Below are 26504 nucleotides of genomic sequence, written 5' to 3'. Positions count from 1 at the left end.
ACTTTTTTTCCATCCTCATTTTTTCTTCTGCACTGAATTTCATTATTCTTTCAGATTGTACTTCCTCCTCATTTGGAGCGCATTCGAGAGAAGCTTGCAGAAAATAGCCATGAGTTATGGGCTGTTACTCGCATTGAACAAGGATGGACGTATGGACCAGTGAGTGTTTGCACCGTTTCTAGTAGAAAATGTTGCTGTGTACACTAACAATTCCCTTAAAAAATCATTGCACTTAATTCTTTTTTAAAACAAGTTTCGTGACGACAACAAGAAGCTGCACCCCTGCCTGGTAGACTTCCAGAGTCTGCCTGAACCAGAGAAGAACTACAATTTAGCAATGTCAGGAGAGACACTCAAGTAAGTCAGTGCCCTCACTCAGTTAACAGCACTTTGCTTTCATCTCTTTGTATTTCTAACACCTTGTATGATTCTTTTCAAAGGACTCTGCTGGCACTGGGCTGTCATGTAGGAATGGGAGATGAGAAAGCAGAAGAGAATCTGAAAAAGAACAAGCTCCCCAAAACGTGAGCTTCAAGACATTAATTTATGTTGATAAATTGTGTGACATTGATCTCTTTTATCATGTTTACTGTTTCGGGCCCATTCTGATCACAAATTCTTCTTCTTTAGTTACATGCAAAGTAGTGGATATAAGCCAGCCCCTCTGGACCTCAGCTATGTGAAGCTAACTCCTAATCAGAACACTCTAGTGGAGAGACTGGCAGAAAATGGACACAATGTGTGGGCAAGAGACCGGGTTCGTCAGGGCTGGACATACAGTATTGTGCAGGTACCCCCATTCTTTTTATGATAATGTGAATAATAAGTATGTGTATATAATATGATGGGTACATGCTGCATTATATTTTTCTTAGAATTTTGTTCTATTTAATTTGTATGTTTTATATTTTTTTGCATAGGATATAATGAACAAGCGCAATCCCCGTCTGGTTCCTTACAACCTGCTGGATGAAAAGACTAAAAAGACCAACAGGGACACAGTTTGTGCAGCTGTTCGCACTCTCATCGGATATGGTTACAACATAGAACCACCTGACCAGGAGAGCAGTAAGTTTGCACTGCTATCTACAAGCAGGATGGCATATTTTATTATTGTATGCAGTCATACAAAATTATTTGGTAAAGCTACTGTTTTTTTGTTTCTTTCCAAACTACAAGCTTTTCTTACTGTGTTTGTGTTCATGTAGGCGGGCATGGACCAGCAACTGGTGATAAGATCAGAGTGTTCAGAGCAGAGAAATCCTATGCCATTACACAGGGGAAGTGGTACTTTGAGTTTGAGGCTGTGACAGTCGGGGAGATGAGAGTGGGCTGGGCCAGGCCCAGTGTTCGCGCAGACACTGAACTTGGTGCAGATGAGTTGGCATATGTCTTCAATGGCTTCAAGGTGAGAGCGAGGCCTAGTTTACATGTGTCTAAAGTATTCCAAAGACTCAGTAATAACAATCTATAAATAAGCAATTTTCTTTTTCAGGCCCAACGTTGGCATGTGGGAAATGAGCCATTTGGTCGACAGTGGCTATCTGGTGATGTGGTGGGTTGTATGATTGACCTCACGGAGATGAACATCATGTTCACACTCAACGGAGAAATGTTGATCAGCGACTCAGGCTCGGAGATGGCCTTTAAGGATATCGAGATAGGAGAGGGTAAGTTCAGCAACAACTAATAGCAAATTCAGTTCTCAGGTAGAGACAACACATGTTTGTTTTTCTGATGCCGATGATCATGTATGTATCTAACCTTCCTAGGCTTCATACCTGTGTGCAGTCTGGGCCTGTCCCAGATCGGCAGGATCAACTTAGGTCAGAACGTCAGCAGTCTTCGTTATTTTACCATCTGTGGCCTGCAGGAGGGATTTGAACCCTTTGCTATCAACATGAAAAGAGACATCACCATGTGGTTCAGCAAGAGCCTTCCCCAGTTCATCAATGCGCCTACTGATCATCCTCACATGGAGGTACTGTGCATGACTTGTTTGATAAGATATCTCTTTGTTCCTGTTATGAAGAAGTTACTATTTTCTCGATCACAACCTGCCCCCTTTCATTTATGCTATAGGTGTCCCGTGTTGATGGGACAGTGGAAACTGCCCCCTGTCTCAAAGTGACCCACAAGACATTTGGATCACAGAACGCCAACACAGATTTGCTCTTCTTCAGACTCAGCATGCCAGTTGAGTTTCATGAGACCTTCAAAGTCCCAGCAGGGACCACCCTTCTTACCCGTACGATGACAATCCCTGAGGATGAGGTGTTAGAGGTGGATCCAGACTCTGACTTTGAAATACTCAAGAAGTCAGCTTCTCGCAAAGAGCAGGAAGAGGAGAAAAAAGAGCCCTCTGTGCCCAAAGAGATACCTGCCAATAAAAATGGAGAAAATGAGAAGGATGCCTCAACTGAGAAAAGCAAGAAGAAAGGGTTTGTATAGAACCATGCATATATTAGAGTGACTTGATAAGGGGTGTGTGGGTGAGAAAGCAGGGATAATGTGTTTACATTTTCACATAGTGGGTAATTGCTACTGTTATTTACAGATTCCTCTTCAAGGCTAAGAAGGCTGCACTAATATCTCCACCACCTGTTGTTCCCACCATGCCCCGCTTAATGGAAGATGTGGTGCCAGATGACAGGGATGACGTCGACATCATCCTCAACACCACTACAGTATAACTAAAGCTTTTATTCATATAAAACATATAAACTCAATGCACACTTGTACTGTTAACTGTAGATACAACAATTAACATACAATGTAAAAAAATATGCCTTTATTACAGTATTTTTCACATTGAACTTGTATATCATTACTGTAATGACTCTAACTTTTATGTTGAATCATATCCACCTAAGCTATACAAATGTTTATTTCCCATTTACTCTCTCCCTCTACCAGTACTATTATTCTGTGAGAGTGTTTGCGGGGCAGGAGCCCAGTGGCGTGTGGGTGGGCTGGATCACACCCGACTATCACCAGTATGACCAACATTTTGACATCAGCAAAGTGAGAAATGTAACAGTCACTGTAGGTGATGATAAAGGAAACATTCACGACAGGTATGTTACTCTTATCTAGACAGAAAACTAAAAAATATGTGTATTTTCTTTTTAAAAAATGCATTCGTTCATTTTGTTTTTCTGTCTTCCTCAGTCTAAAACGCAGTAACTGCTACATGGTCTGGGGAGGAGAGTTCGGCGGCACCCAGCAGACCCGAGTCAGTCAAGAGGATTTTGTGATTGGTTGTCTTATTGATTTGGAAACAGGACTCATGACTTTCACTGCGAATGGAAAAGAGATCAACACCTTTTACCAGGTCAGATGAGCTTTAATCTGGTATTCATAAAGGCTCCTAATAAAGTCTTGGTCATTTAATGCAACCATGTTATGTTCCCTTCTTGCAGGTGGAGCCAAACACAAAACTGTTCCCAGCCGTCTTTGTTCTTCCTTCCAGTCAGAATATGATTCAGTTTGAACTAGGCAAGCTGAAGGTCAGTCACAAAAATGACTCCACTCATGGAGACTGAAATCACAAATTACCATGTTACTTATGCAACTTTTCGCCTTTATACATAATTTGTCTACTTTCCTTTACTTGTCTTTCTAGAACATTATGCCGATCTCAGCCGCCATGTTCCGAAGTGAACGCAAGAACCCTGTTCCCCAATGCCCTCCTAGACTGGATGTCCAGATGTTAACCCCAGTCATCTGGAGCCGCATGCCCAACAACTTCCTGTCACCAGATACAGGCCGTGTCAGTGAGAGGCTGGGCTGGGGGGTGCATTGTCAGGAGCCACTCACCATGATGGCCCTCCACATCCCAGAGGAGAACAGGTCAGAGCTGCATCAGTCTGCATTTATCTATTGCATTGTAAGGAGTTAAAAAAAATGATTGCCTTATTGTTTCCAGAAAATTAACCCGTTTTGGTATCCTCGTATCCCGTTTGGTATCCTAGGTGTATTGACATCCTGGAGCTGTCTGAACGCATGGACTTGCTGAAGTTCCACTATCATACTCTGAAGCTGTACGGCTTAGTGTGTGCTTTGGGAAACAACCGTGTGGCTCACGCTCTGTGCAGCCATGTGGATGAGTCCCAGCTCTTCTACGCCATAGAGGACACCTACCTACCCGGACCAATGAGGAGCGGCTTCTATGACCTGCTCATCAGCATGCACCTGGAGTCTGCCAAGAGGAACCGGCTGGGAACCAACAAGGAATTCATAGTTCCAATGACGGACAATACGCGCAGTATCACTCTGTACTCTGACAAATCTCATGCTTTACCTGGAGTCGGCCTTACTACGTGTCTGCGTCCCAAACTCCATTTCTCCTCCATTGGGTTTGTTGGAACCGACCAGGACATCTACACACTGAGTCCAGTCATCCCCCTACAGGTGACGTTGAACAGGTGTGGCATTTTAAGGCCCTCTTGAGTCAGTTATAATCATACTTTATGTTTGTATTTCCAGACACTAAAGACCAAGGCCCTGAACATGCTGACGGAGGCTGTGCAAGATGGAGTTCAAGCCATGAGAGATCCTGTGGGAGGTAGTGTCGAGTTTCATTTTGTTCCAATCCTGAAGCTCATCAGTACCCTCCTCATCATGGGTGTGTTTGACGATGAAGATGTCACACACATCCTTAAGATGCTTGAGCCCACAGTCTTCAGTGGCAAGAAAGCAGAGGAGCCTGTTGAGGAGATTGCCAATTTGAAGGAAGAGAAGGAACAAAAAACACCCCCAAAACAGGAAGAGCAGCAGGAAGACATCGGGGAAGAAGAAGAGGAATTTGAGGATGATGGCTTGGGTGAAGAGGATGAGGAAGAAATGGAGGAAGAGGAACAATTAGAGATGAAATCGATTGTGCCACATGAAGGAACAGTGGACGAGACGGAGCAGGTAAATGGCGAGAAAGGAGCCGAGGAAACAGAGAAGGAGATTAAAGAGGAGAATAAAGAAGAACGTCTAGAGCAAGGACTCTTCCAGATGAAGCTGCCAGAGTCTGTCAAATTGCAGGTATGACTGGTCGTTATAGAATATAGCTCTTCTTTCCAGTGATACTGTTAGTATAGTATCCATAATTCACTTTACTTTTGTCCTTCAGATGTGTACCCTACTGCAGTATTTCTGTGACTGTGAGCTACGTCACAGAGTGGAGGCCATCACTGCTTTTTCAGACCAGTTCGTCAGCCAGATACAGTCAAACCAGAGGCAGCGCTATAATGAACTTATGCTGGCCTTCACCATGAGTGCCGCTGAGACTGCCCGCAAGACCCGTGAATTTCGCTCCCCACCACAGGAGCAGGTACACCCATGATCGTTTTATTGTTAAGGAATTATTAAGTTAAAGAGAATCTCAAAAATCTCCATCCTGAAAACACAGTTTAAAAAAGGTAGTAGGAATGTAACCTGCATTTCTTTTTATCTGGTTATTGGTGTATTTTATTTTTTTCTGGTAGAAAACTAAGCAAATGAATATGCCATAATATCAAATTGAGAACTTTTCAGTGAAGCTGGTTTAAAAATGTGCTCACTAAAAAGTGAATTTACCTAGAAAAATATTAATTTGGGAGAAACATGTTTTCTATATCCTACCAAAAAACTAATCAAAGAACATATCACTTCCTAAGATGACCACTTTTTGCAACAGATTTTGACTTGTACCTTTTCTTGCTGTTGTGTAGGTCAACATGCTCATGAACTTCAAGAACTGTGCTGAGGATGAAGAGTGCCCTGTTCCCGATGAGGTCCGCGAAGCTCTGCTGACTTTTCACAATGCTCTGCTGGCTCACTGTGGTCAGTCTTCTTCAACAGTATCAAGTCTACCGACATCCACATTTATAATGATCGCTCCAGTTGGCAGGTTTAAATATAAATTACAGTATCTAATTTACTCTCTCTCAGGTGTTCATATTGAGGAAGAAGAACAAGAGGAAGAAGTGGATAATTCTCTCCGTGGACGACTGGTCCGTTTGTTGGCAAAGGTGAAAAAAATCCGGGAGAAGAAGGTAGAAGTGGAGCCTGAACCACAAGAAGATAAAAAACCAAGTGAGCCTCTCATCTTTTGCATGACACGTACAACTGCAATAAGACTGTATCTTTTCTTTGTCTCGACATTTGTCCGTAGAAAATAGAAATACATTTTTTCTTTCCAGTAATTTAAGAGTAGCTAATTGACTTCTTCTACCCCACAGTACAAAGTCTACAATAACTTTAATACAGTACATAGTCTCATTGTTATTTTTTCTTAACTCTTTGTACTCTCTTTAACAGGCACATTGCAGGAGCTGATTTCCCATACTATGATACATTGGGCCCAGGAGTCATTTATCCAGAACCCTGAGCTGGTGCGAATGATGTTCAGCCTCCTTCACAGACAGTATGATGGGCTAGGTGAGCTCATGCGTGCCCTTCCAAAGGCCTACACCATCAACGCAGTGTCAATTCACGACACCATGGATTTGCTGGAGTGCTTGGGCCAGATCCGCTCACTGCTTATCGTCCAGATGGGTCCGGAAGAGGAGAGGCTTATGATTCAAAGCATCGGGTTAATAAACAATTCATTTATTATGAATATCTTGCCTTGAAGCGAATTCTTGGATAACTGCATGTGACAGGAACTATACATCAACTTAATTTTTTCTCTTTCTTAGGAACATCATGAGTAACAAAGTTTTCTATCAGCACCCCAACTTGATGCGAGCCTTGGGCATGCATGAAACCGTCATGGAGGTCATGGTCAATGTGCTTGGCGGCGGGGACTCAAAGGTATGATTTTTGTTCCACTCAACAGCATTGCAAGTATCCTTAATATACACAAAGACCTCTTAGCTTTATATTACCACCAGAAATTAGACAGAAGTAGACAATAAGACCAACATAAAGCTACTTAACTTTACATGTGTCCTGTTTCCTTCCAATAGGAGATCAGATTCCCTCGAGTGGTGACAAACTGCTGCCGTTTTCTCTGCTATTTCTGTCGCATCAGTCGCCAAAATCAGCGCTCTATGTTTGACCACCTCAGCTACCTTCTCCAAAACAGTGGCATCGGCCTCGGTGATTGTCTTTGTTGATTTTCAGCAGTATTCTTGATGATTTATTCTTGATGTGTGAACTGTAATTAAGCTGGAAATGATGTGCTGTTTTTTCAGGAATGCGGGGCTCCACTCCTTTGGACGTGGCTGCAGCCTCTTGTATCGACAACAACGAGCTGGCGTTGGCTCTCCAAGAGCAAGATCTAGAGATGGTAAAATACAAGCAATGTGCTATGTACAAAACAAGGATTGTGGGAAAATTCTTCATCACTTGAGTACACTGTTATCTTTCCAGGTGGTGAAGTATTTAGCTGGATGTGGACTTCAGAGCTGTCCAATGCTACTGTCTAAAGGCTATCCTGACATTGGCTGGAATCCTTGTGGAGGAGAGAAATACCTTGACTTTCTTCGTTTTGCTGTGTTTGTCAATGGTCAGATAATTGGTTTTTTTGCTCCACAATGCAATATTTAATTCTAAAGATCATATTGTTTCTGTTTTCTCCCTTATTAACACTAAATAACTTTTTTTCCCCCCCTGCTTCCGTAGGAGAGAGCGTAGAAGAGAATGCCAATGTGGTGGTGCGTCTCCTCATTCGCAGGCCTGAGTGCTTCGGTCCAGCCCTGAGAGGAGAGGGTGGTAATGGTTTGCTGGCTGCAATAGAGGAGGCCATCAAAATATCAGAGGACCCTGCAAGGGATGGTCCTAGTGTTAAAAAAGACAGACGCTTCCCCATGTAAGAGCTCTTCGATTTGAAGGCCTTCTGATGGTTTTTAACGAGGAGCCATAGCATGCATTATCTCCTCCAGTGTTGATGTGACAAAAAATATTTAAAGCCACTGTCTTTTTTCTGGTAGGTTTGGAGGAGAGGAGCAGCATGAGGAGAACAGGGTGCACCTGGGAAATGCCATCATGTCCTTCTACTCTGCCCTTATTGACTTGCTGGGACGCTGTGCTCCAGAGATGCACGTAAGCTGTTTACGTGACTGGACTTTTAAAATAGGTCGAGAAAGAAAGAAAGAAAGATACATGAATAGGTAATCTAGTCTTTTTAGAAAACAAGTTTTTGTCTCTACAGTTGATCCAGGCTGGTAAGGGTGAGGCCCTGAGAATCAGAGCCATCCTGAGGTCTCTGGTCCCCATTGAGGATCTTGTGGGAGTCATCAGCCTTCCAGTTCAGATTCCTTCTTTTGGAAAAGGTAAACACTTCGGAAAACATACTCAATTAAGAACACCTATCTTCTTTAAGAAGATAGGTTGAAAGTTTGTTCTGCCATCAGTATAATGTCGTTAATGATTTTTCCAAAATGTTTTCTTTATGTCATGTTCAGACAACAGCATCATAGAACCAAAGATGTCAGCTAGTTTTGTGCCCGATCACAAGGCTCCCATGGTTCTGTTCCTGGACAGAGTGTATGGTATTGACAACCAGGATTTCTTGCTCCATGTGTTGGAGGTCGGCTTTCTTCCCGACATGAGGGCTGCTGCTTCTCTGGACACGGTGAACCTCAAATAATTTACAAACAAACAGTCGTATTTGGTCCTTGGGAAGAAGTGTCGAGCAGGATTATAACCATACTGTTAAAATCAATTCACTTACAGAATTTCTGTCCAACAGGTTGCTTTCTGCACTACAGAGATGGCCCTTGCTTTGAACCGCTACCTGTGTTCAGCTGTGCTGCCACTGATCACCAAGTGTGCCCCACTCTTTGCTGGCAGCGACCACCGAGCCATAATGATTGATTCTATGTTGCACACAATCTACCGGCTGTCTCGTGGACGAGCCTTCACAAAGGCCCAAAGAGACATCATTGAAGAGTGCCTCATGGCTTTGTGCAAGTGAGTTTAACCTCATGACAAACATTTTTTTGCAATTTAATATAGCAAGGTTCATAGTTGAAGTTGTCTTTGATTATCTTTCTTTCAGACATCTACGTCCATCCATGCTTCAGCACCTGCTAAGACGGCTGGTGTTTGATGTGCCCATTCTCAACGAGTATGCCAAAATGCCTCTGAAGGTATGAGTCTCTTTTAAACATTATAAAACTATTAAAAACATTCTCATCTGGTATTGATTTTTTTTTTATGATTTTGCATCCTGCAGCTTTTGACCAATCACTATGAGCGTTGTTGGAAATATTATTGCCTCCCTAATGGTTGGGCCAACTTCGGAGTCTCATCAGAAGAGGAGCTGCATCTGACCCGCAAACTGTTCTGGGGGATCTTTGAATCGCTAGCACACAAGGTGGAGCTCCTGCAATACTTGATTTTTCATTCTCATTATATTAGATGGCATATGGGTTTATTGTAATATCTTATTATTGTGTTTCCAGAAATTTGATGCTGAGATTTTCAAAATTTCAATGCCATGCATCTGCGCCATCGCTGGAGCAATTCCACCCGACTACGTAGATGCCAGCTACTCATCAAAAACAGAGAAAAAGGCATCAGTGGATGCAGAGGGAAACTTTGATCCTAAACCAGTAGAGACCACAAAGTGAGAGGACTTTTGTCATTATACCTTTTAAGACATGAAGGATCTCTCTGTAAAATAATTAAAGCTAAATGGACTGATTGTTCCTCCAACCACAGCACTATCATCCCCGAGAGACTGGATCCCTTTATCAACAAATTTGCTGAATATACACATGATAGATGGGCCTTTGAAAAGGTATAGTTCACTCTCTAATCACTCACAATTTACTTATACTATTCATCAGCCAATTCAGTAGCAACAGGCTGCGTTAGTTTTATTGGAAGAACTATACATTATGTGCTTGAATTAAGAAGGAAGCCATGATATTTGTAAGAATAAATGGCAGCTGTAACATATATTGTTTTTTGCATGTTCCAGATCCAGAATAACTGGTCATATGGAGAGGTGCTGGATGAAAATGCAAAAACTCATCCAATGCTCAGACCATACAAAACTTTCTCAGAAAAGGTAGGTTCATGGTAAAGCTGTGCATTAAATCTTCCTGTACTTATACTCCATCTGTGCCTGATTTTGATCACACTAACATTTTTTTTTCTGACAGGACAAAGAGATCTACCGTTGGCCAATCAAAGAGTCAATCAAAGCCATGCTTGCATGGGAATGGACCCTCGATAAAGCAAGAGAGGAAGATGAGTCAGAGAAGAAGAAGGCAGTATCACGAAAAATCTCACAGACTGCACAGGTATAAAGCAGTTGTATGAATGCTTTAATGTTTAATAATGCTATCACTGCAGTAAAATATATAGTACAATACATAATGATAACTCTTTCTATTCTAGGCAACCTATGACCCAAGCCATGGCTACAGTCCACAGCCCATCGACATCACACACATGGCTCTTTCAAGAGACCTGCAGGTAAATGTTTGAACCTTCTGTGCTGTAATCTAAGCATCTAATCAATATACTCATAGTTTATATCTGTTCACAGTCTATGGCAGAGCAACTGGCAGAAAATTACCACAACACCTGGGGACGAAAGAAAAAGTTGGAGCTGCAGTCCAAGGGTAAAATATATATTGGTTCGGAGGAGGGAACCTAGACATTTGGAGTTCGAGAGATTTGTCTTTTGCCGTTTCCAAGAGTTTTGATTGTGCTTCTGTTTGTGTAGGAGGTGGAACGCATCCTCTGCTGGTGCCCTATGACACTCTGACAGCCAAAGAAAAGGCACGAGACAGAGAGAAGGCTTATGAACTGCTTAAATTCCTGCAGCTTAATGGATATGCTGTCACAAGGTAACAATGCAGAAGAGCGTTACAATTCAATCTGCTGTTAAAACATTTAAGCACATTTTCTAGTATCCTCAGATCACCTTCCCATTCAAAAGACACAAACAGAGATTAGAGTAGAGAAAGTTACTTCTATATTCATCAAGTTGAAAGCAATCAAAATAAGGGGATGTAACAAAGAATGACTGGATGCATGTAGCTGTGCCATTCTGTAGCAGTTTCAAGCCTTAAAAAAATCGTTCAGAATAACAAAGGAAAACAGAAACACAGATAGAAAAGTATCTTTAGTTTTAGGTAATACTTTATGTTTTACTATACAGGAACCAGTATTGAACTTTGGGGAAATGTTTTATAAAATTCAAGCACAGAGCATTAAGTTCTGTTTCACTTTAGGGGCCTGAAAGATATGGAGTCTGACATCTCATCCATCGAGAAGAGATTTGCTTATGGTTTCCTGCAGAAGCTGTTGAAATGGATGGAAATTGCCCAGGAGTTCATCGCTCATCTTGGTACTGTAGAGCAATGATCAAGAACATATATATTGTGACATTTTATAGAGTTGTATTGGTGTTAGTCAACGTAGTTGTTTGTTTCCAGTGGAATTATAAAATGATCATATTTTCAATGTGTTTCACAGAGGCTGTTGTAAGCAGTGGACGAGTGGAAAAGTCTCCTCATGAGCAGGAAATCAAATTCTTTGCCAAGGTGAGACTATTGTGTAAAACCAAAGTGATTACAATTTTTAAGACTCAACTTTCCCTCATCTCTGTACTGTGTGTACAGAGTAAGTGTTAAGAAACTCTCTCTCTTAGATCTTGATGCCTCTAATCAACCAATATTTCAAAAACCACTGCCTCTACTTCTTGTCGACGCCTGCAAAAGTTCTGGGTAGCGGTGGGCATTCTTCCAATAAAGAGAAGGAGATGATTGCAAGGTGATCTCTCTTTTATATAAATATCTTTCTTTTACATAAATATAATCCACATATGTTATGTAATGTATACTTTTCACATATTATTTCCCCCTTTTATCAATGTCTCCTTTTTCTTGCATTTTCCTTTCCTTCCCATCCTTTCTCTTCTCGTCATAGTATCTTCTGTAAAATGTCTGCTCTGGTGAGGCACAGAGTTTCTCTCTTTGGTAAGATGTCCGTTTCTCAACACCAATCTTTCTGAATCATCTCACTCTTTTCTGTGTTTCTCATCTGTGGCTGTATTGTATTGGCTGTAATGTATTTTTCTACCACTCGGGTGAGAGCGAGTGCAGTTATTTTACATGTATTCACAGTATGTGGTGGTCTGAATTCTATGAAAGACCTCAAATCAGCAGAACTGTATTTGTATGTGCAGGAACGGACGCTTCAGCAATTGTTAACTGTCTTCACATTCTGGCACGGTCGTTGGATGCAAGGTTCGGTACTTCTATTTTCTCACAACATACATTGGCTATCAAGGTAGATATGTTTTTGTTTTTCATTATAATCTTTCGTACTTGCTTCATTAGGACGGTAATGAAGTCAGGGCCTGAGATTGTGAAAGCAGGGCTGAGGTCCTTCTTTGAGAGTGCTGCTGATGACATAGAGAAGATGGTAGAGAACCTCAAACTGGGCAAAGTATCCAAAGGCAATCAGGTAATAGAAGTACACAATACTTGGTATGGCCTTGTACATATTACTATCCCTGACTGTTGCAAATAATCTGTTAAACATTTGACCCTAAATATCCTGAGTCTTTGATCATATGCTGCTTCTGTCCTTTAAAGCAAGTGAAAGGCGTCTCCCAGAACATTAACTACACAACCATTGCCCTGCTCCCAGTGCTCACCTCCCTGTTTGATCACATTGCTCAGCACCAGTTTGGAGATGATGTCATGCGTGAGTGCTTTTACATTAGTACTATTCCTGATTATACATGGTGTATATGTATTAATGTATCCTGTCTGTCTCTCTTGCTTGCATACAGTGGATGATCTACAGATGTCCTGCTATCGCATCATGTGTAGCATCTACTCCCTTGGGACTGTCAAGAATCCACATGTTGAGAGGTAACTCCAAATCTGCATACATTAAAATCAGTAAAGTTAATTAAAAGTTCTCCTTGGGAGCATTTTTTTGATATTGTCCATTTACAGGCAGAGACCAGCTCTCGGAGAATGTTTAGCTCACCTTGCAGCAGCTATGCCAGTGGCCTACTTAGAGCCCCATCTGAATGAATTCAATGCGTTCTCTGTCTACACCACAAAGACACCCAGAGAAAGAGCCAGTGAGTGCATTACCCTCTCCTCAGATTTGTTTTGCTGTCTGAAAAAGTATTGTTTCTGAATTATTCTTTTTTTAACTACCCCTCTTGTGAAAGTCTTGGGCCTTCCCAATGAGGTCCAGGAGTTATGTCCAGACATCCCAGAGCTGGATGCTCTGCTGAAGGAGATTGGGGACTTGGCCGAGTCGGGGGCTCGTTATACTGAGATGCCTCATGTGATTGAAATCACCCTGCCCATGCTGTGCAACTACCTGCCTCGCTGGTGGGAGAGAGGACTTGAGAACTTCCCAGAGATGGAGAGCCAGATCTGCACTGACGTCACATCCGAAAGCCTCAATCAGCTGCTGGGCAGCATCATGAAAATTGTTGTCAACAACTTGGGTATCGATGAAGCCTCTTGGATGAAGAGGTTGGCTGGTGAGCACCATTTTAAACTCTATTAAAGTTTCACATTGTGCACCTGAGTCAGTTTTTGTACAAATGCGATGACACCTTTTGTTTTCTCTCTTAGTGTTTTCACAGCCCATTGTAAGCCGGGCAAAGCCAGAAATGCTCAAGTCCCACTTCATCCCCACAATGGAGAAGTTGAAGAAACGCACTTCAAAGGTGGTGGCTGAAGAGGACCATTTGCGGATGGAGGGGAAATCAGAGGGGGACGAGGAAGACGGCACCATACGTGATGAGTTTGCCGTCCTCTGCAGAGACTTGTATGCCCTCTACCCTCTACTTATTCGCTACGTGGACAACAACAGGTACGATAAAATTACAAACTCAAGTTGTGAGTCTTGCCTAGTTCTAGTTTACACATTATGCACTTGTAATTTCATATATTGTTCATTAGCCAAGCTTGTTGTGACTTTGGGGAGCCTCAAAGTAATTTGTTCTGCTACAGGGCAAGATGGCTGACATACCCAGACCCAGATGCAGAAGAGCTCTTCCGAATGGTTGGCGAGGTCTTTATCTTCTGGTCCAAATCCCATGTGAGTATGTTCGTTTGACCGTTGAATGCAGCCATCTGTTTCAGCTCACATCCTGAACTGTACTGTACGTTTTACCATTTATCTCTCTATTGTAGAACTTCAAACGAGAGGAACAGAACTTTGTTGTGATGAATGAGATCAACAACATGTCGTTCCTCACCGCTGACAGCAAAAGCAAAATGAGCAAGGTGAGTTGATTAAAGGCAGAACCAGTGATGCAGTGAGGCTGGTATAGTGTCAGATCTCAAATCAGGCATATTGTGTAACAACTGTATGTGTTTCTTTCTTTGTGCTCTCGTTTTTCAAGATGTTGTTACTTTACCAACTATTTTCAGCCAGGTATAAATGATTATTTATTAAACCTTTACTACCCTTAGTTTGACGATAGGAAATTCAAAATATTGTATCACAGACTTAAATCAAACATAGCAATCTAAAGCAGAAAGGCCCTTGTGCACCTTCTTTACCAGGTACAGGATTTCAGTGCATAGGTTTCTGGTAGTTTCTGATTTTATATACGTTCTATTTTTAATGTCCTTGTTTATTGGGCTACGTTAAATATAGCAAAGCCTTCTGTAACTTTTGGAGGTTTGATTTTAATTCGCAATTTTTAAGAACGATAGCAGTTGTGTTAACAATATTCTCTCTTTGGCTGTCCCTTGTCCTCTTCTTTTGGGTTGCGGCTGGGTTTCCAGGGCGGGGACTCAGAGGTTAGACTTTGTTCCTGCACGACCGCTGTGCTGACCGCATGGCACCTCACTTTTGGGGAGCTTTTCATCAACCTCTCCAGCACACTGGCACATCTGATCCACACACACTCAAAAAAATCCACAAAACATACAAGTACACTCACTTACTTGTGCTGACGGACTTGCACATTCCACTCAGAGAGACATGTGCCCGAGACAGCTATTTTCAGTGCCAGGGACAAATGCTTTTCTCTCTACATGCAGCTGCCACTGCTTAGTCATGAATACTTCGCAGTCTATTAAGAGTGAAACAAAACTCAGTTGAGAGCTTGTCATTGCTATAAATATATAGTTATATATATTAATAGAATATGAAAATCCTTGCCAGAAGTCTCTTCACAGGAGCAACAGATGGAGTATTGGATCCACTTACACTGTCATAAGTATTGCTATACCCTAGTGTTCAAGCCTCTGCGCTTGTGTACCAACACTACATATCTTACACAAAACTACTACTTAAGCTGTAACCATACACACTAAGAAGAAACACACATTATTCGCATAAAGGATCAGTGGACAAAAGGGCCGACCCCATCTGCGGGCCATCCCCAGTCCTGCCAGTGTGTGAGGGGGGGAGTCTCGAGGCGCTTGATGAAAGTACTCAGCTGTAGAGTTGGGTTCATGGCACTGGGCTTTACACCGAGCCTAAGGCGGCAGTGAGAGCCCAGTGCCATCATCCTGTCACTGAGTTTGCTCTTTTTTTGATCATAGTTGAGGTGGAGTCTTCTAGTATGTCTTTTGTTTCTTTTCATTGAAGGATGGTTGACCTGTAACTTCTGTAATGCAGCTTTTTTGCCACTAGGGGATGATGTTAGTCTTCTCTGTGCTCTTTCTTCTCTCCTCCCCGGAAATGCCATGGCACATCATGGTTTACTTTCCTTTACACCTCCTAGTATCCACACTAACACATGACTTGATGCTTAACGTCACTGAAGCAGATTCCTTGAAACATTTGTTGGGTTCCCTCTTAAGAATGTGCTCAAAATGACCATGGACCTAACCACACATCAATTCACTCTTATTATCTATACTATTCCCCAAAAGGCTTTGCACCCTGTTTCCTCTAAACTAGTCTTCCATAACACACCTGCGTCTGTCACTAAATTGAAGCAGAATCAGTGGCTGATGAACTGAGTTAGTAAAACTCTAGAACTGATATTTGACTTGGCTAGGTGGGCGTACGGCCTCTGGGATTTTCTTAATTGTAACACCTACAATAATAATAAGGCTGCTGATATAACGCATTACAGGCCTGTAACCACCCTGTTTTGTTCGCTTTCCTTTGCAGACTTAACGTATGTGTCTGAATTTTTATTTGAATTAATGAACAGACCTGCCTGTACAATCTAGCCATTATTTTCACAATGCAAGGGAAGGGTTTATACACTTGAGCAACTTTAAACAACACAATAATGACCGACTTGTCATTTTGTAAAGTTCAGTGGACCATATTAGGTACTACTAGTACTTTCTAGCAGCACTATGTGTAATATCTGAGTGGTAGTGAATATGAATATAAATATCATTGCACTATCCACTTTGCTGCTGTAATCCTGCAAATTTCCCCGCTGTGGGATTTATAATGGAATATTTTATCTAATCTTATTTTATTTATCAAAACAGTAGCCATTACCCAAGTAAGATTTACTCATCGGACCCCTTTTCAATTTGTCCAGTAACGTTGCTGTTACTGTGTGACCCTGTTGTCTAAACTTCTATGGCTCAAATAGAAATACCCTGTGACCTATTCATAGAGCATGCATTTAATAGACTAAACATTCATATTACAAAACGCATTTATACATTGTATGCTCTCACATACATTTGCACATTTTGGAGGACCCCAGAAAGAGCAGATAACAGAAGGACTGAACTCTCACAGAGACAGAACAGCAGTTCAGGAGGCGAGCAGCATGTACCGTAGATTATTCTTTTTACAGTAGGTGTGTGATTTTAACATCCTGCTACTAACAGGTCTAACTCACTAACTAATTTCAAGAGTTTCGTTCTATAACTTCATCTAATATTTTAACATTTCACCAAGGGCTGCAGTTGTCACAAATTTTAATTCACAATTAGAAGAAAAACTCATTTGTTTGTTTTAGCTATTTATCCTTTTCATGGAATGCTGAATGAGTTGTCACTTGAATGAAATCCGTTTTCTGTTGCATGTTTTGTAAAAGCAATTTCACTGATTTAAGACCCATTCCTTTCAGCTTCCCTTTCCCAAGCCAGCTATATCCCCACTTCGCCCACACATTTTCACTTTACCCCCTACTTACCAGTCTGAGCTCAGAGAAAGCATAATTTTTTATATTTGGGGTGTAACAGAAAATAGACATTGAAATGTAGTCACTTAGTTTTTCTTCAGACATTGTTGACAGTAACATGTTTAACAGGAATCCCCAGCTGGATATGTCTACATGGAAAGATCTACTGTTTGAATAATTTCATAATGAACAGCTTGCAGTGCTGTACAGGGCTCAATCATTACTAAAAGGTAGGATGATGTTCAATGTTTGGTATAAAAAAGAAAAACACCAAGGTTTGTCATAAATCATTATTCATTTTATATTTACTTTGTGTGATGTACAGTAGAATGTACAAAGAATCAGTTGCATTTTGCTCCTGTCATGTTGCAGTCATTCCTAGAGTTATAGGAAAGGAATAGTTACTCACTGATGAGGGCTTATATCTATGAAAGCGACTGCCAGACATTGAATCAAGGCTGAACTGTTTTCGATACAGAGCAGTGGTGACTGTCGTGTCGTACCCTTGTCGACATTTTATGAGATGCTGTGAATGCTTTCTGGTTATCGTCCCTTTTCTCAGGGTGGAGGCTCAGATACTGAACGTACCAAGAAGAAAAGACGCGGCGATCGTTACTCGGTGCAGACTTCACTTATTGTGGCTGCCTTGAAAAAGATGCTCCCCATAGGCCTCAACATGTGCTCTCCCGCCGATCAGGAGCTTATCAACTTGGCCAAGATCAGATACTCTTTGGTAGTTTTTTTTCTGACTTTGAATGAACTAGGGGTGACACTTTCTATGACGCCAAATCTATAACGCATTTATCAACTCATAATACCTTACAATCTGCTTAAACCACTGTATAATTAGAATTATAAGCGCTAATAAATATACATAATGCTTTATACCAATAATCATAACAAGTTCTAAAGCATTTTTCAATTTCTTATAAAGTCAAGTATTATAATAATCACTGACATTTATTTGCTAGGATCATTGTTGTTATACTTTATAATTTTTTAATAGGCATTATAATTACTGTTATTATGTATAATGTGATTGGAAGTGACTCTAAGTAGTCCTTGTTTGCTTCAAGTAAAAGTAACATTAAATCAACATACAAAACTTTGTTAAATTAATTGTTACTTTAATTAAAACAAAAACTGACATCTCAGAGTAATTTACAATGACATTATAATTCATTATGACAGTGATTAAAATGTGTTATTAAAATATATCAATGGATTACAACAATGGGAATTATAAAACACTATGACTCTTGCAAAAAAATGTCAGTGAGTGACCAGCAATAATGAAGTATTATGATACTTGACCTTATCAGTCATTATAAAATGCTTTTATAATGTGTTATGATTAGTCTTATAAAGCATTAGAATTATTTAGAAGTGATTATTATAACTATGATATTACAGTGCTATAAGCACATTATAACCCATTTTAAGAATGTTTATAATGTATTATAGACATGAGCTTTATAGAAATAGTTACCTAACTTGATTCTCGTAAACATCTGTTGTCTGGATTGTATCATGTAAATTACTTTAGTAGAGTAATCATTCCATGATTGTTTTACCTCCCAAACCATTTTAGGGGGGCAATGGTTGATCAAACTTTTTATTTTACAGAGAGACACTGATGAAGAAGTGAGAGAGTTCCTGCAGAACAACCTTCATCTTCAGGGCAAGGTATAAACTCCTGGACTGTTAGTGCAGTAGTGATGTATTTACTTCCAAGGAATCTGATTTGTGATGATAATCAGTCAAGAAACATATCAGAAAGTTCCGTATCCGTGTGTTTTGGGCAGGTGGACAACCCGTCCATGCGCTGGCAGATGGCTCTGTATAAGGAGATGGCAGGAAAGGCAGAAGATGCTGACGCTCCCATGAAAGTCGTCAAAAGAGTGCAGGAGGTTTCTGCTGTCCTCTACCACCTGGAAGTTGTGAGTTGCCAACTTTGCCTGTACTAACTAAAGTAGACGCTAACTGCCTTCCCAGTACATATGAACATGAGAATGAGCTCTGACAGAGATGGAAATAAATTAGAAAAATTAGGATTCTACTTGACTAGTTGTGTACATATTATTTGACTTATATGTGATCGCTATACTATTGTGTGTATGTGAGAAATGATCAACAAATTGCTCAATATTTTTGAGTTTGGTTGAATCACATATGTATCAGAGATGTTAAAGAAATACAAAATGATTGAGCTTTACAAGCACAGTACCAATACTGCAATATGTCCTTACCTTTTTTTTAGATTGTTGCGATATGAATCAATCCACTTTTTTTCAAGACAGCAAATAAAATAAAAATAAGATGTGAACATCACCCAAACTTGACTTCAAGCTTTACTGTTGTCAAGTCTTTTTTTATTACAGGTTTCAAAATATGGTTTTGTCCCCTCTGCTCAGAATATTATACTTTTTTTTGGAAGGAAGTCAGTCTTTGACACCTATGGCCTTACACTTTTCCTGCATAAAAAAAGTTACCATAGTAATAATTTTTGCCACTTTGCCAATGTAAACCTTCTCTTGGACAGACGGAGCACCCGTTCAAATCGAAGAAGATGGTTTGGCACAAACTGCTGTCCAAGCAGAGACGCAGGGCTGTGGTCGCTTGCTTTAGGATGACGCCACTATACAACATCCCAAGGTGAGGAAAGTTCATTAAGGTCAGAACTGACATGTACAGTATCGGGTGTTAAGATAAATATGCCAGGTTTAACCGTTTTTTTTTCTTCTGTTTGTGTTATTGCATTGTAGGCATAGGGCTTCAAACATGTTCCTCGAGGGATACAAACGCAATTGGCTTCACTCTGAGGGTTACTCATTTGAAGACAGGATGATAGACGACTTATCCGTAAGTGTCATCTCACATCTGTTTCATCTTGAATATTTTTTTATTATGCCGTTACTCACCTTCCTCTCCTTGTACATCCCAGAAAGCAATGGAGCAAGAAGAAGGAGACGAAGAAGAGGAAAGAGAAACAAAGCCAGATCCCCTCCACCAGCTTATTCTGCATTTCAGTCGTACTGCGCTGACAGAAAAAAGGTTAGATGGGTCCTCGCCGCTGTAGTGGGTGGCCTATTATTTCTCGTTAACCATTTTCTTCTCCTTTCTCATTTTCAGTAAACTTGATACAGATCATCTTTATATGGCATATGCAGAAATTATGGCAAAGGTGAGTCAGCACGTAGGGTTTTGACCAATGCTTTGAAGTTTGTGCATAATGTATTTTGAAACTCATATTTTTGTCTTTTTTCACTTTTCCTTTATGTAGAGTTGCCATATTGGTGAGGAAGAAGAAGGGGGAGAGGAAATGATGGAAAATGCTGAGGATGAGATGTCCTTTGAGGTGCGACAGTCAGAACTGGTAATGGGCGGCCAGGGGCTGGGGACCAGGAACACAGTGGAGCGGTAGCTCTCGACGCATCGAGTGACCTCATTATCAGAACATTACTTCACAAGAACATCTCTCTCTCTCTCTCTCTCTCTCTTTGTTTTTGTCTCATTCCCTCTGTCTGTTCTGTCTGTGCTCTGTCTCTTCTGTCGGTATGTTGCTTCATTCATTGTGAGTCGCTTGATTTAGAAACTCTAAGCTCCAATCCAGATGCTTTATTTTTTTACTTTATGTTCCCTAATCTTTTCAAATCCTGCTACAGTTTGGGACAGAATGTCATTGTGCTCAAATGTCAGCGTTGTTGCAGCACTGCAATTATTTAAATGAACCATTTACTGTTTACACTTTTGTGTGCCTCAAATCTGGATTGGGTCTTATTAGAATAAATTAATGTAATTTAACATCAACAATATTAATAAAGATAATCAAAATAATAATCATCAGACTAATAAAAAAAATTCACTTCAAAATCAATTATCAACCCAGCTTTATAGACAATATGACCCCTTGTGATAAAGTTATGAAAATCAAATAATGTGTAACAAAAATGTTGCTCAAATATTTGACGCACTTCTCCTAGAATTGGACAGACATGGCTCTTTGTACTTCATGGTTTACTTTGAACTAAATGACCAGCTGCCACAGCCTTTACTACAGTCCTTGTGACAAGTTCAGGGGTCTCAAACACTGTACTAAATAAATCCAGTGCTGACTTCACTGTTAAAAACATCTGAAGCTCAGCTATTAAAAAAGATTGTTGTTTGCCTGACCATGAACAATTTGTGCTTTAAAAAACACTTATTGTCGCTTTAAACTTCTAAAAAATATTTATAAATGCAAAAATGTCCTCAAAACGTTTGAGGGCTCATATCAAACTGGGGAGTTAGACATGCTAAAAGAAAGGCTGGAGATGATAACATATGTGTTATTAAATGCCATTTCAATGAAAATGATTGTGAATGTGATTTAACACAAACTAATTGACTAGTAATATCATTCCTTCCAGTTTATATAGCTGTCCATTTTTCTTTCTCTCTGTCTCTTTCCCCATCACTCCATGTAATCCCTCTCACCTTCATAACAGCGGTCTTCATTAACTGAATGCAACTGATCAATGTTCCCTTCCCCCACTCACATAGCGTACTGACAGACTACAGTGAAAGCCAGTGTAGAACATGCAACATTAAAAAGCTTTGTATTTTCATACACATACTCATAGTTTTGAGAGTCACACACATCATGTAGTACATAGTTCATAATCAGGTTGAATAAGAGAGTCAGTGACTGCAGTTCGAGGACCAAATTGCACGACACATAGTGGGTAGAGCATAAACAGGCATACGTGGGTGGGGGGAGGGGGTTGGATGTGGGAGGGCAGGGGCGGCGGGTGGTTTAGGATCAGAATGTGGGATGTTACAAGTTGATTTGTGATGTGGCAGAACAGAGGAATGTCATTTTGTCCTCTGAATTCAGAGATATTTATTTGAATGCAATTGTTTCTAAAAATGGAATTTATTCCCATTTGGCACCAATCTATATATAAAAGATTGTGCATTTGCACAAATAGAGATTTAAGGCCATTTAGAGCCAGAGTAATGTGTTTCATCATTATTATTTTACATTCATTCAAGAAAAAGCACGCTGCTATGAAATGCCAAAGAAATATCTCAGATAAAGAAGGATGACAGCTCTTGTAATGTTATAGGTGTCTTATTTGCAGGGCAGCTGCAATAAAGACACTTTGATAAACTATAAGGCTAAAATGCCAAGCTGAAGGGGCTGTTTCCTGTAGTCTAACGCTTGCTCTAGCCAGCAAACGTGAACAAGTAGCGTAACAACTCCATGACTAATAATGTTGGGTGACAGAATGTGTGAAAGAGTCAGCCAGGTACTTTAAATGTACAGTAACAACCCATAATGCAAATGCTTGTGAATAGGTAATGCTGCATATATGGACCATTTAAGAAAAAGAAGGTAAGTTGATTGGACTGTAATAAATTGAAATGTTAGGGACTTGAGTGAAAGGAGAGTAAATGTGTATTGAAATTGAGAATATGAATAGATAGAATGGACAACTTTTTTTTTTCTTAACATTTTAACGCCTGGAGCCGGTTGCAACAGTGAGTTCAAACAAAGCATAGTTCTTACAGAACTGTTTAAATGGAGTATCAAAACTTTTTCTGAAATAGGAATAAAACAACTCTAGTTTCAGTGCTTTCCCATCCAAATGTACGCTGGACGTTCATAGATTAGATTCGCAAAAAAAGGATTTATAGAACAAGTTAAAATTTTGCTGGGTTCAATACATTAGATTGGACGCCATTAGATATCGCTCATTAGGACGTCAGTGCGAGGACCTACGGCTCAACTCACACAAACTCAGGTTCTTGTGTGAGTATTTTTAGTTTGTAAATATTTGCAGTATAAAATACTCCCAGTAACTCCCAGATTTAAGTTGCTGACTGAACCAACTGACAAAACAAACGTTATCTTTCTAATAAATTATGTTATAGGAAGATTTTAAATAACACAACATGCCTCATTTCAAATGAAGATAAAAATAAAACTAATTTAAATCTTAATTTTAAAATCCCTAGTTTAGAACTAGCCGTTACTAAGTAGGAAGGACTTTACAATTAAACTTAGTAATGGATTTATGCAACCCGATCAAATATCTGACTTGAAAGAGTCCACTCTATCTATTTAAATTCCCTTGGTGAAATTTGACAGCACCAAATGCTCATAATGTTTGTATCCACCACAGGAAAAAGAAATGGAAAAACAAAGGCTCTTGTACCAGCAGTCCAGACTTCATAATCGTGGTGCTGCAGAGATGGTCCTGCAGATGATCAGTGCCTGCAAAGGTAGCCTTGCTCCCCATCTTCGGTCCACACATTTTGCCTGCACAGTGATTCAGTTTGAAGTTATCTTTTGTCATGTAGGTGAGACTGGACCGATGGTGACTACAACCCTCAAGCTGGGTATCTCTATCCTTAACGGCGGAAACAGTGAGGTTCAACGGGTATGTGTTCTGAAAACATTTTTTCACGTTCAATTTGAAGTTGCCTTTAAAAAATCACTTTTATGGATTACCCCTCTTTTTTTTGTCAGAAAATGCTGGAGTACTTGAGGGATAAGAAGGATGTAGGCTTCTTTTTGAGTGTCCAGGCACTGATGCAGACATGCTCGTGAGTTTCTTAATTGATTAACCCAATTCTCTACCTTGTATTAATTTTTATATCACCAATATTTTAATTCTAAATGAATTAATTTGAGTGTCTAATAATGAGTTTATGATATCAACAGTGTCCTGGATCTAAATGCCTTTGAGAGGCAGAACAAGGCAGAGGGACTGGGCATGGTTTCAGAGGAGGGCACTAGTAAGTCTTCATACTGTTTTCATCTGCATCACTTTTTTCACACCTAAAAGGGCCCACAATGCAGCAGACAAGAGGTCACCCCACAGCCAGTGTTTAATATCACCATTTAATAGACTACCTGCGTCATTATAAGGCACACATTACATTGTTGAGTACATTTACTTTCCCCACCTCATTTCATATTAAAGTACACAACCAGGACATGATGGGACACAAGTGAAGATGGCACACATTTAACATGATTTGCAGAGACAATTAACAACTTAGACCAAAATGATACCTTTATTCATTGTACCACAACTTTCAAGCCAGCTGTTCAAGAAATGACAGCTGCACTCCTGTGAACTATAGCCACTAAGCCTACATGGACTTAACTTAACATCACAGTACAACCCTTTATCATCTACACAGATGACCTAAATACATTTTTTTAACCCTTTGCAGCACATTTTGGTGATGTAAGATCAGTAACAGTGAACACCAAGTAGGCCAAAATAAACCAAATATAAATCATGCTTATGGTTGAAAAATGGATTCTGTGTGTCCAAGAGATTTGGTTGGCTTCACCTGATTTCAGTACTTTTTATGTTCAAAATATCCCAAATAGGTTCTTATAGCATGAATAAGAATATTCATGCTATAAACAAAAGGAATTTTATGTTTTTGAGCAACATCATATACATTTTGGAGGGATAATTATGGAGAAGACATCCCTAATCTATCCAGTATCAGATTTTACATTAAAGGCCAAATGAAAAAAACCAAATCAAGAAATGGCTGGTGAGGTGATGTTTTTGATAGTTACTGTCAATAATATTTACCTCATCATCATTGACATAAAACATAAATTAACCAATCCAGATTCAATATTAATTAATTAATTAATAGACAATCTGAGCATCTATTAATTCATCCTCCAGTAAATGTTTTCCATTTGTGACATTTACTCAAAAAATTTGGATTGATTGAGTGATCAGTTTCCTAACATGAAATATTAACACCTGGTTACCTGTTAAAGGATGAGATTCAAGGATTTGTATCCATCTTGAATTAGTTTAAGTGTTTTGTATGTATACTAGTTGGACTTGTTGATTGGACTTTTTTTTCATCTAATTCTGGAGGTTCATTTGAATATCTTCCTGAATGAATTGCCATGGAATGTTGTTAATCTCCCCTCCTCATTTCTTGGTCCTCTACTGTTGTCAACACACTGATCCTCTCTCCCTTCCCCACGATCACTGCCACCTCTCCCTTGTCCCCCCTTTCATGGTCCTCAGAGTTGAACCTAGGACGGGGTAAATCATGTTTCTATCCATCTGCCTCGCTGTCCTCTTATCCCTCGCTCCCTCCTCTGTCCCTCTTTCTCCATCACTTCAATTTTCTAACGCTGAAATTCTACCAAGAGAGGACTGAATGCCTCTTTCCATCTCTCATGTTCAAAGCTCACGACCCTCCTCACACTCCTTGTTCATTTCAAAAGGCAAAGAACGGAATCTGGTCTTTTCTGCTCATTAAAACTACACAAACTGTAGGTGAAACCAACATGTACATATAATGTTATAAATAGAGTGCTGGAGGAATAAATCCTAAACCTGAAAATAAGTTAGCATTTTTTTAAAACTTCCGGTTCCCTCGTATCAAAGTCAATTGATTTTTTTAATGGGGTTTGATAAGATGCCTGAAATGAGTTATGTGGTTAACACAAACTTTTATTCTACAATATAAAATGGGTCAGTAAATACCACTCTCGTGAATTCTAAAGCTTTTAAGTGTCTTAAAAAAGGTGGTTGCCAACCAGTGGCTAAGTGAAGTGTAGAGGCAGACTAGTAGTGACTACTAGTCTGCCTCTACAGCCTCGTTGTGTATACTCTCATTCATGCATTCATATCTTGCTAAACAAAACATGTAAGTATCATGAATGTTTGTTTGCCCACAGAGCTTATTTTCTGCACTAATACAAAATCCAACGGAAAAAAACAAAATTTGCTCTTTATGCAGAGGGAACCAGTGGGATGCTAACATTCAGGTTTGACCTACAAACATATGTTTTCCCTGCAGCACTCTATTGTTATGGAGTTCCTACTTAACACAACCGTAACAACTTATTCCACATTTTCAAATACAATTCATTAGTTCAAATCTCTTCTGTAATTTACTGTAATTTAGATCCAAGCTAAGAATGTGCAGTCTTTTTCTCAGTTGAACTATATCATGCGCTGGATTCCTTTCAACGTTTTGATGGGCAAAACCCAAACCTCTCTGACATTTAACTCAGCTGCACTAGAGTAAAGTTGGTGTGTGCAGCATGATTCTGTGTCTGAGTGTGTATTCATTACAGCCAGTGGTGAACTGGGATTTTATATACATATAGAGGATACAGCCCGTTTTTGTAGAATATTTCAAACTGGTGCAGTGATTTTATATATGGGATGATAAACACTAAAAAACATCCTGGTTTTCCTTCTATTCAATTGTTACATTCTTTATGCATAAGAAAATACAGGTTGATATTTCTGCCCACTAGTAAAACCACACATGCACCAGTTCACCCCTGAGTACTGCAATGTTTTAACTTTAATGCTGTACAACAAGGCATTATTGTCTGCTTAGTTTATACATGTTGTTAATGTAACTGTATGTCACATATGTTTCTGTTTATTTTTTAACTGCAAAGTGTTTATGCGTTAAC

General features: G+C 39.9%; 1 protein-coding gene across 1 annotated transcript in view; it reads left to right on the top strand.

Annotated features, from left to right (window-relative positions):
• LOC129113876 (ryanodine receptor 1-like) overlaps positions 1–26504 on the top strand; it is a 47989-nt gene that overhangs the window by 10292 nt on the left and 11193 nt on the right. Inside the window, exons 21-86 of the mRNA XM_054626360.1 lie at positions 55–159; positions 254–357; positions 441–524; positions 631–790; positions 921–1068; positions 1209–1408; positions 1496–1670; positions 1773–1981; positions 2083–2441; positions 2558–2687; positions 2917–3077; positions 3172–3334; positions 3423–3509; positions 3626–3852; positions 3975–4413; positions 4489–4710; positions 4777–4881; positions 4951–5034; positions 5123–5323; positions 5703–5814; positions 5923–6066; positions 6292–6565; positions 6672–6786; positions 6942–7074; positions 7170–7264; positions 7348–7483; positions 7600–7786; positions 7908–8019; positions 8129–8249; positions 8382–8551; positions 8669–8889; positions 8978–9068; positions 9155–9295; positions 9384–9547; positions 9643–9721; positions 9905–9994; positions 10089–10229; positions 10327–10404; positions 10478–10553; positions 10658–10781; positions 11169–11284; positions 11413–11480; positions 11588–11709; positions 11866–11915; positions 12125–12185; positions 12279–12405; positions 12537–12648; positions 12737–12818; positions 12906–13036; positions 13130–13450; positions 13545–13785; positions 13926–14013; positions 14109–14201; positions 14709–14723; positions 17595–17765; positions 18659–18718; positions 18838–18972; positions 19575–19687; positions 19798–19894; positions 19977–20086; positions 20165–20216; positions 20316–20390; positions 23200–23299; positions 23378–23457; positions 23547–23623; positions 23742–23830. Of these exons, the coding sequence (XP_054482335.1) occupies positions 55–159; positions 254–357; positions 441–524; positions 631–790; positions 921–1068; positions 1209–1408; positions 1496–1670; positions 1773–1981; positions 2083–2441; positions 2558–2687; positions 2917–3077; positions 3172–3334; positions 3423–3509; positions 3626–3852; positions 3975–4413; positions 4489–4710; positions 4777–4881; positions 4951–5034; positions 5123–5323; positions 5703–5814; positions 5923–6066; positions 6292–6565; positions 6672–6786; positions 6942–7074; positions 7170–7264; positions 7348–7483; positions 7600–7786; positions 7908–8019; positions 8129–8249; positions 8382–8551; positions 8669–8889; positions 8978–9068; positions 9155–9295; positions 9384–9547; positions 9643–9721; positions 9905–9994; positions 10089–10229; positions 10327–10404; positions 10478–10553; positions 10658–10781; positions 11169–11284; positions 11413–11480; positions 11588–11709; positions 11866–11915; positions 12125–12185; positions 12279–12405; positions 12537–12648; positions 12737–12818; positions 12906–13036; positions 13130–13450; positions 13545–13785; positions 13926–14013; positions 14109–14201; positions 14709–14723; positions 17595–17765; positions 18659–18718; positions 18838–18972; positions 19575–19687; positions 19798–19894; positions 19977–20086; positions 20165–20216; positions 20316–20390; positions 23200–23299; positions 23378–23457; positions 23547–23623; positions 23742–23830 (8953 nt within the window). The remainder of the gene's footprint in view (positions 1–54; positions 160–253; positions 358–440; positions 525–630; positions 791–920; positions 1069–1208; positions 1409–1495; positions 1671–1772; positions 1982–2082; positions 2442–2557; positions 2688–2916; positions 3078–3171; positions 3335–3422; positions 3510–3625; positions 3853–3974; positions 4414–4488; positions 4711–4776; positions 4882–4950; positions 5035–5122; positions 5324–5702; positions 5815–5922; positions 6067–6291; positions 6566–6671; positions 6787–6941; positions 7075–7169; positions 7265–7347; positions 7484–7599; positions 7787–7907; positions 8020–8128; positions 8250–8381; positions 8552–8668; positions 8890–8977; positions 9069–9154; positions 9296–9383; positions 9548–9642; positions 9722–9904; positions 9995–10088; positions 10230–10326; positions 10405–10477; positions 10554–10657; positions 10782–11168; positions 11285–11412; positions 11481–11587; positions 11710–11865; positions 11916–12124; positions 12186–12278; positions 12406–12536; positions 12649–12736; positions 12819–12905; positions 13037–13129; positions 13451–13544; positions 13786–13925; positions 14014–14108; positions 14202–14708; positions 14724–17594; positions 17766–18658; positions 18719–18837; positions 18973–19574; positions 19688–19797; positions 19895–19976; positions 20087–20164; positions 20217–20315; positions 20391–23199; positions 23300–23377; positions 23458–23546; positions 23624–23741; positions 23831–26504) is intronic.

The sequence above is a fragment of the Anoplopoma fimbria genome, chromosome 24 (assembly GCF_027596085.1).
Source record: "Anoplopoma fimbria isolate UVic2021 breed Golden Eagle Sablefish chromosome 24, Afim_UVic_2022, whole genome shotgun sequence".
NCBI classification, from domain to species: Eukaryota; Metazoa; Chordata; class Actinopteri; order Perciformes; family Anoplopomatidae; genus Anoplopoma; species Anoplopoma fimbria.
This window is presented reverse-complemented; position numbering and strand designations above follow the sequence as displayed.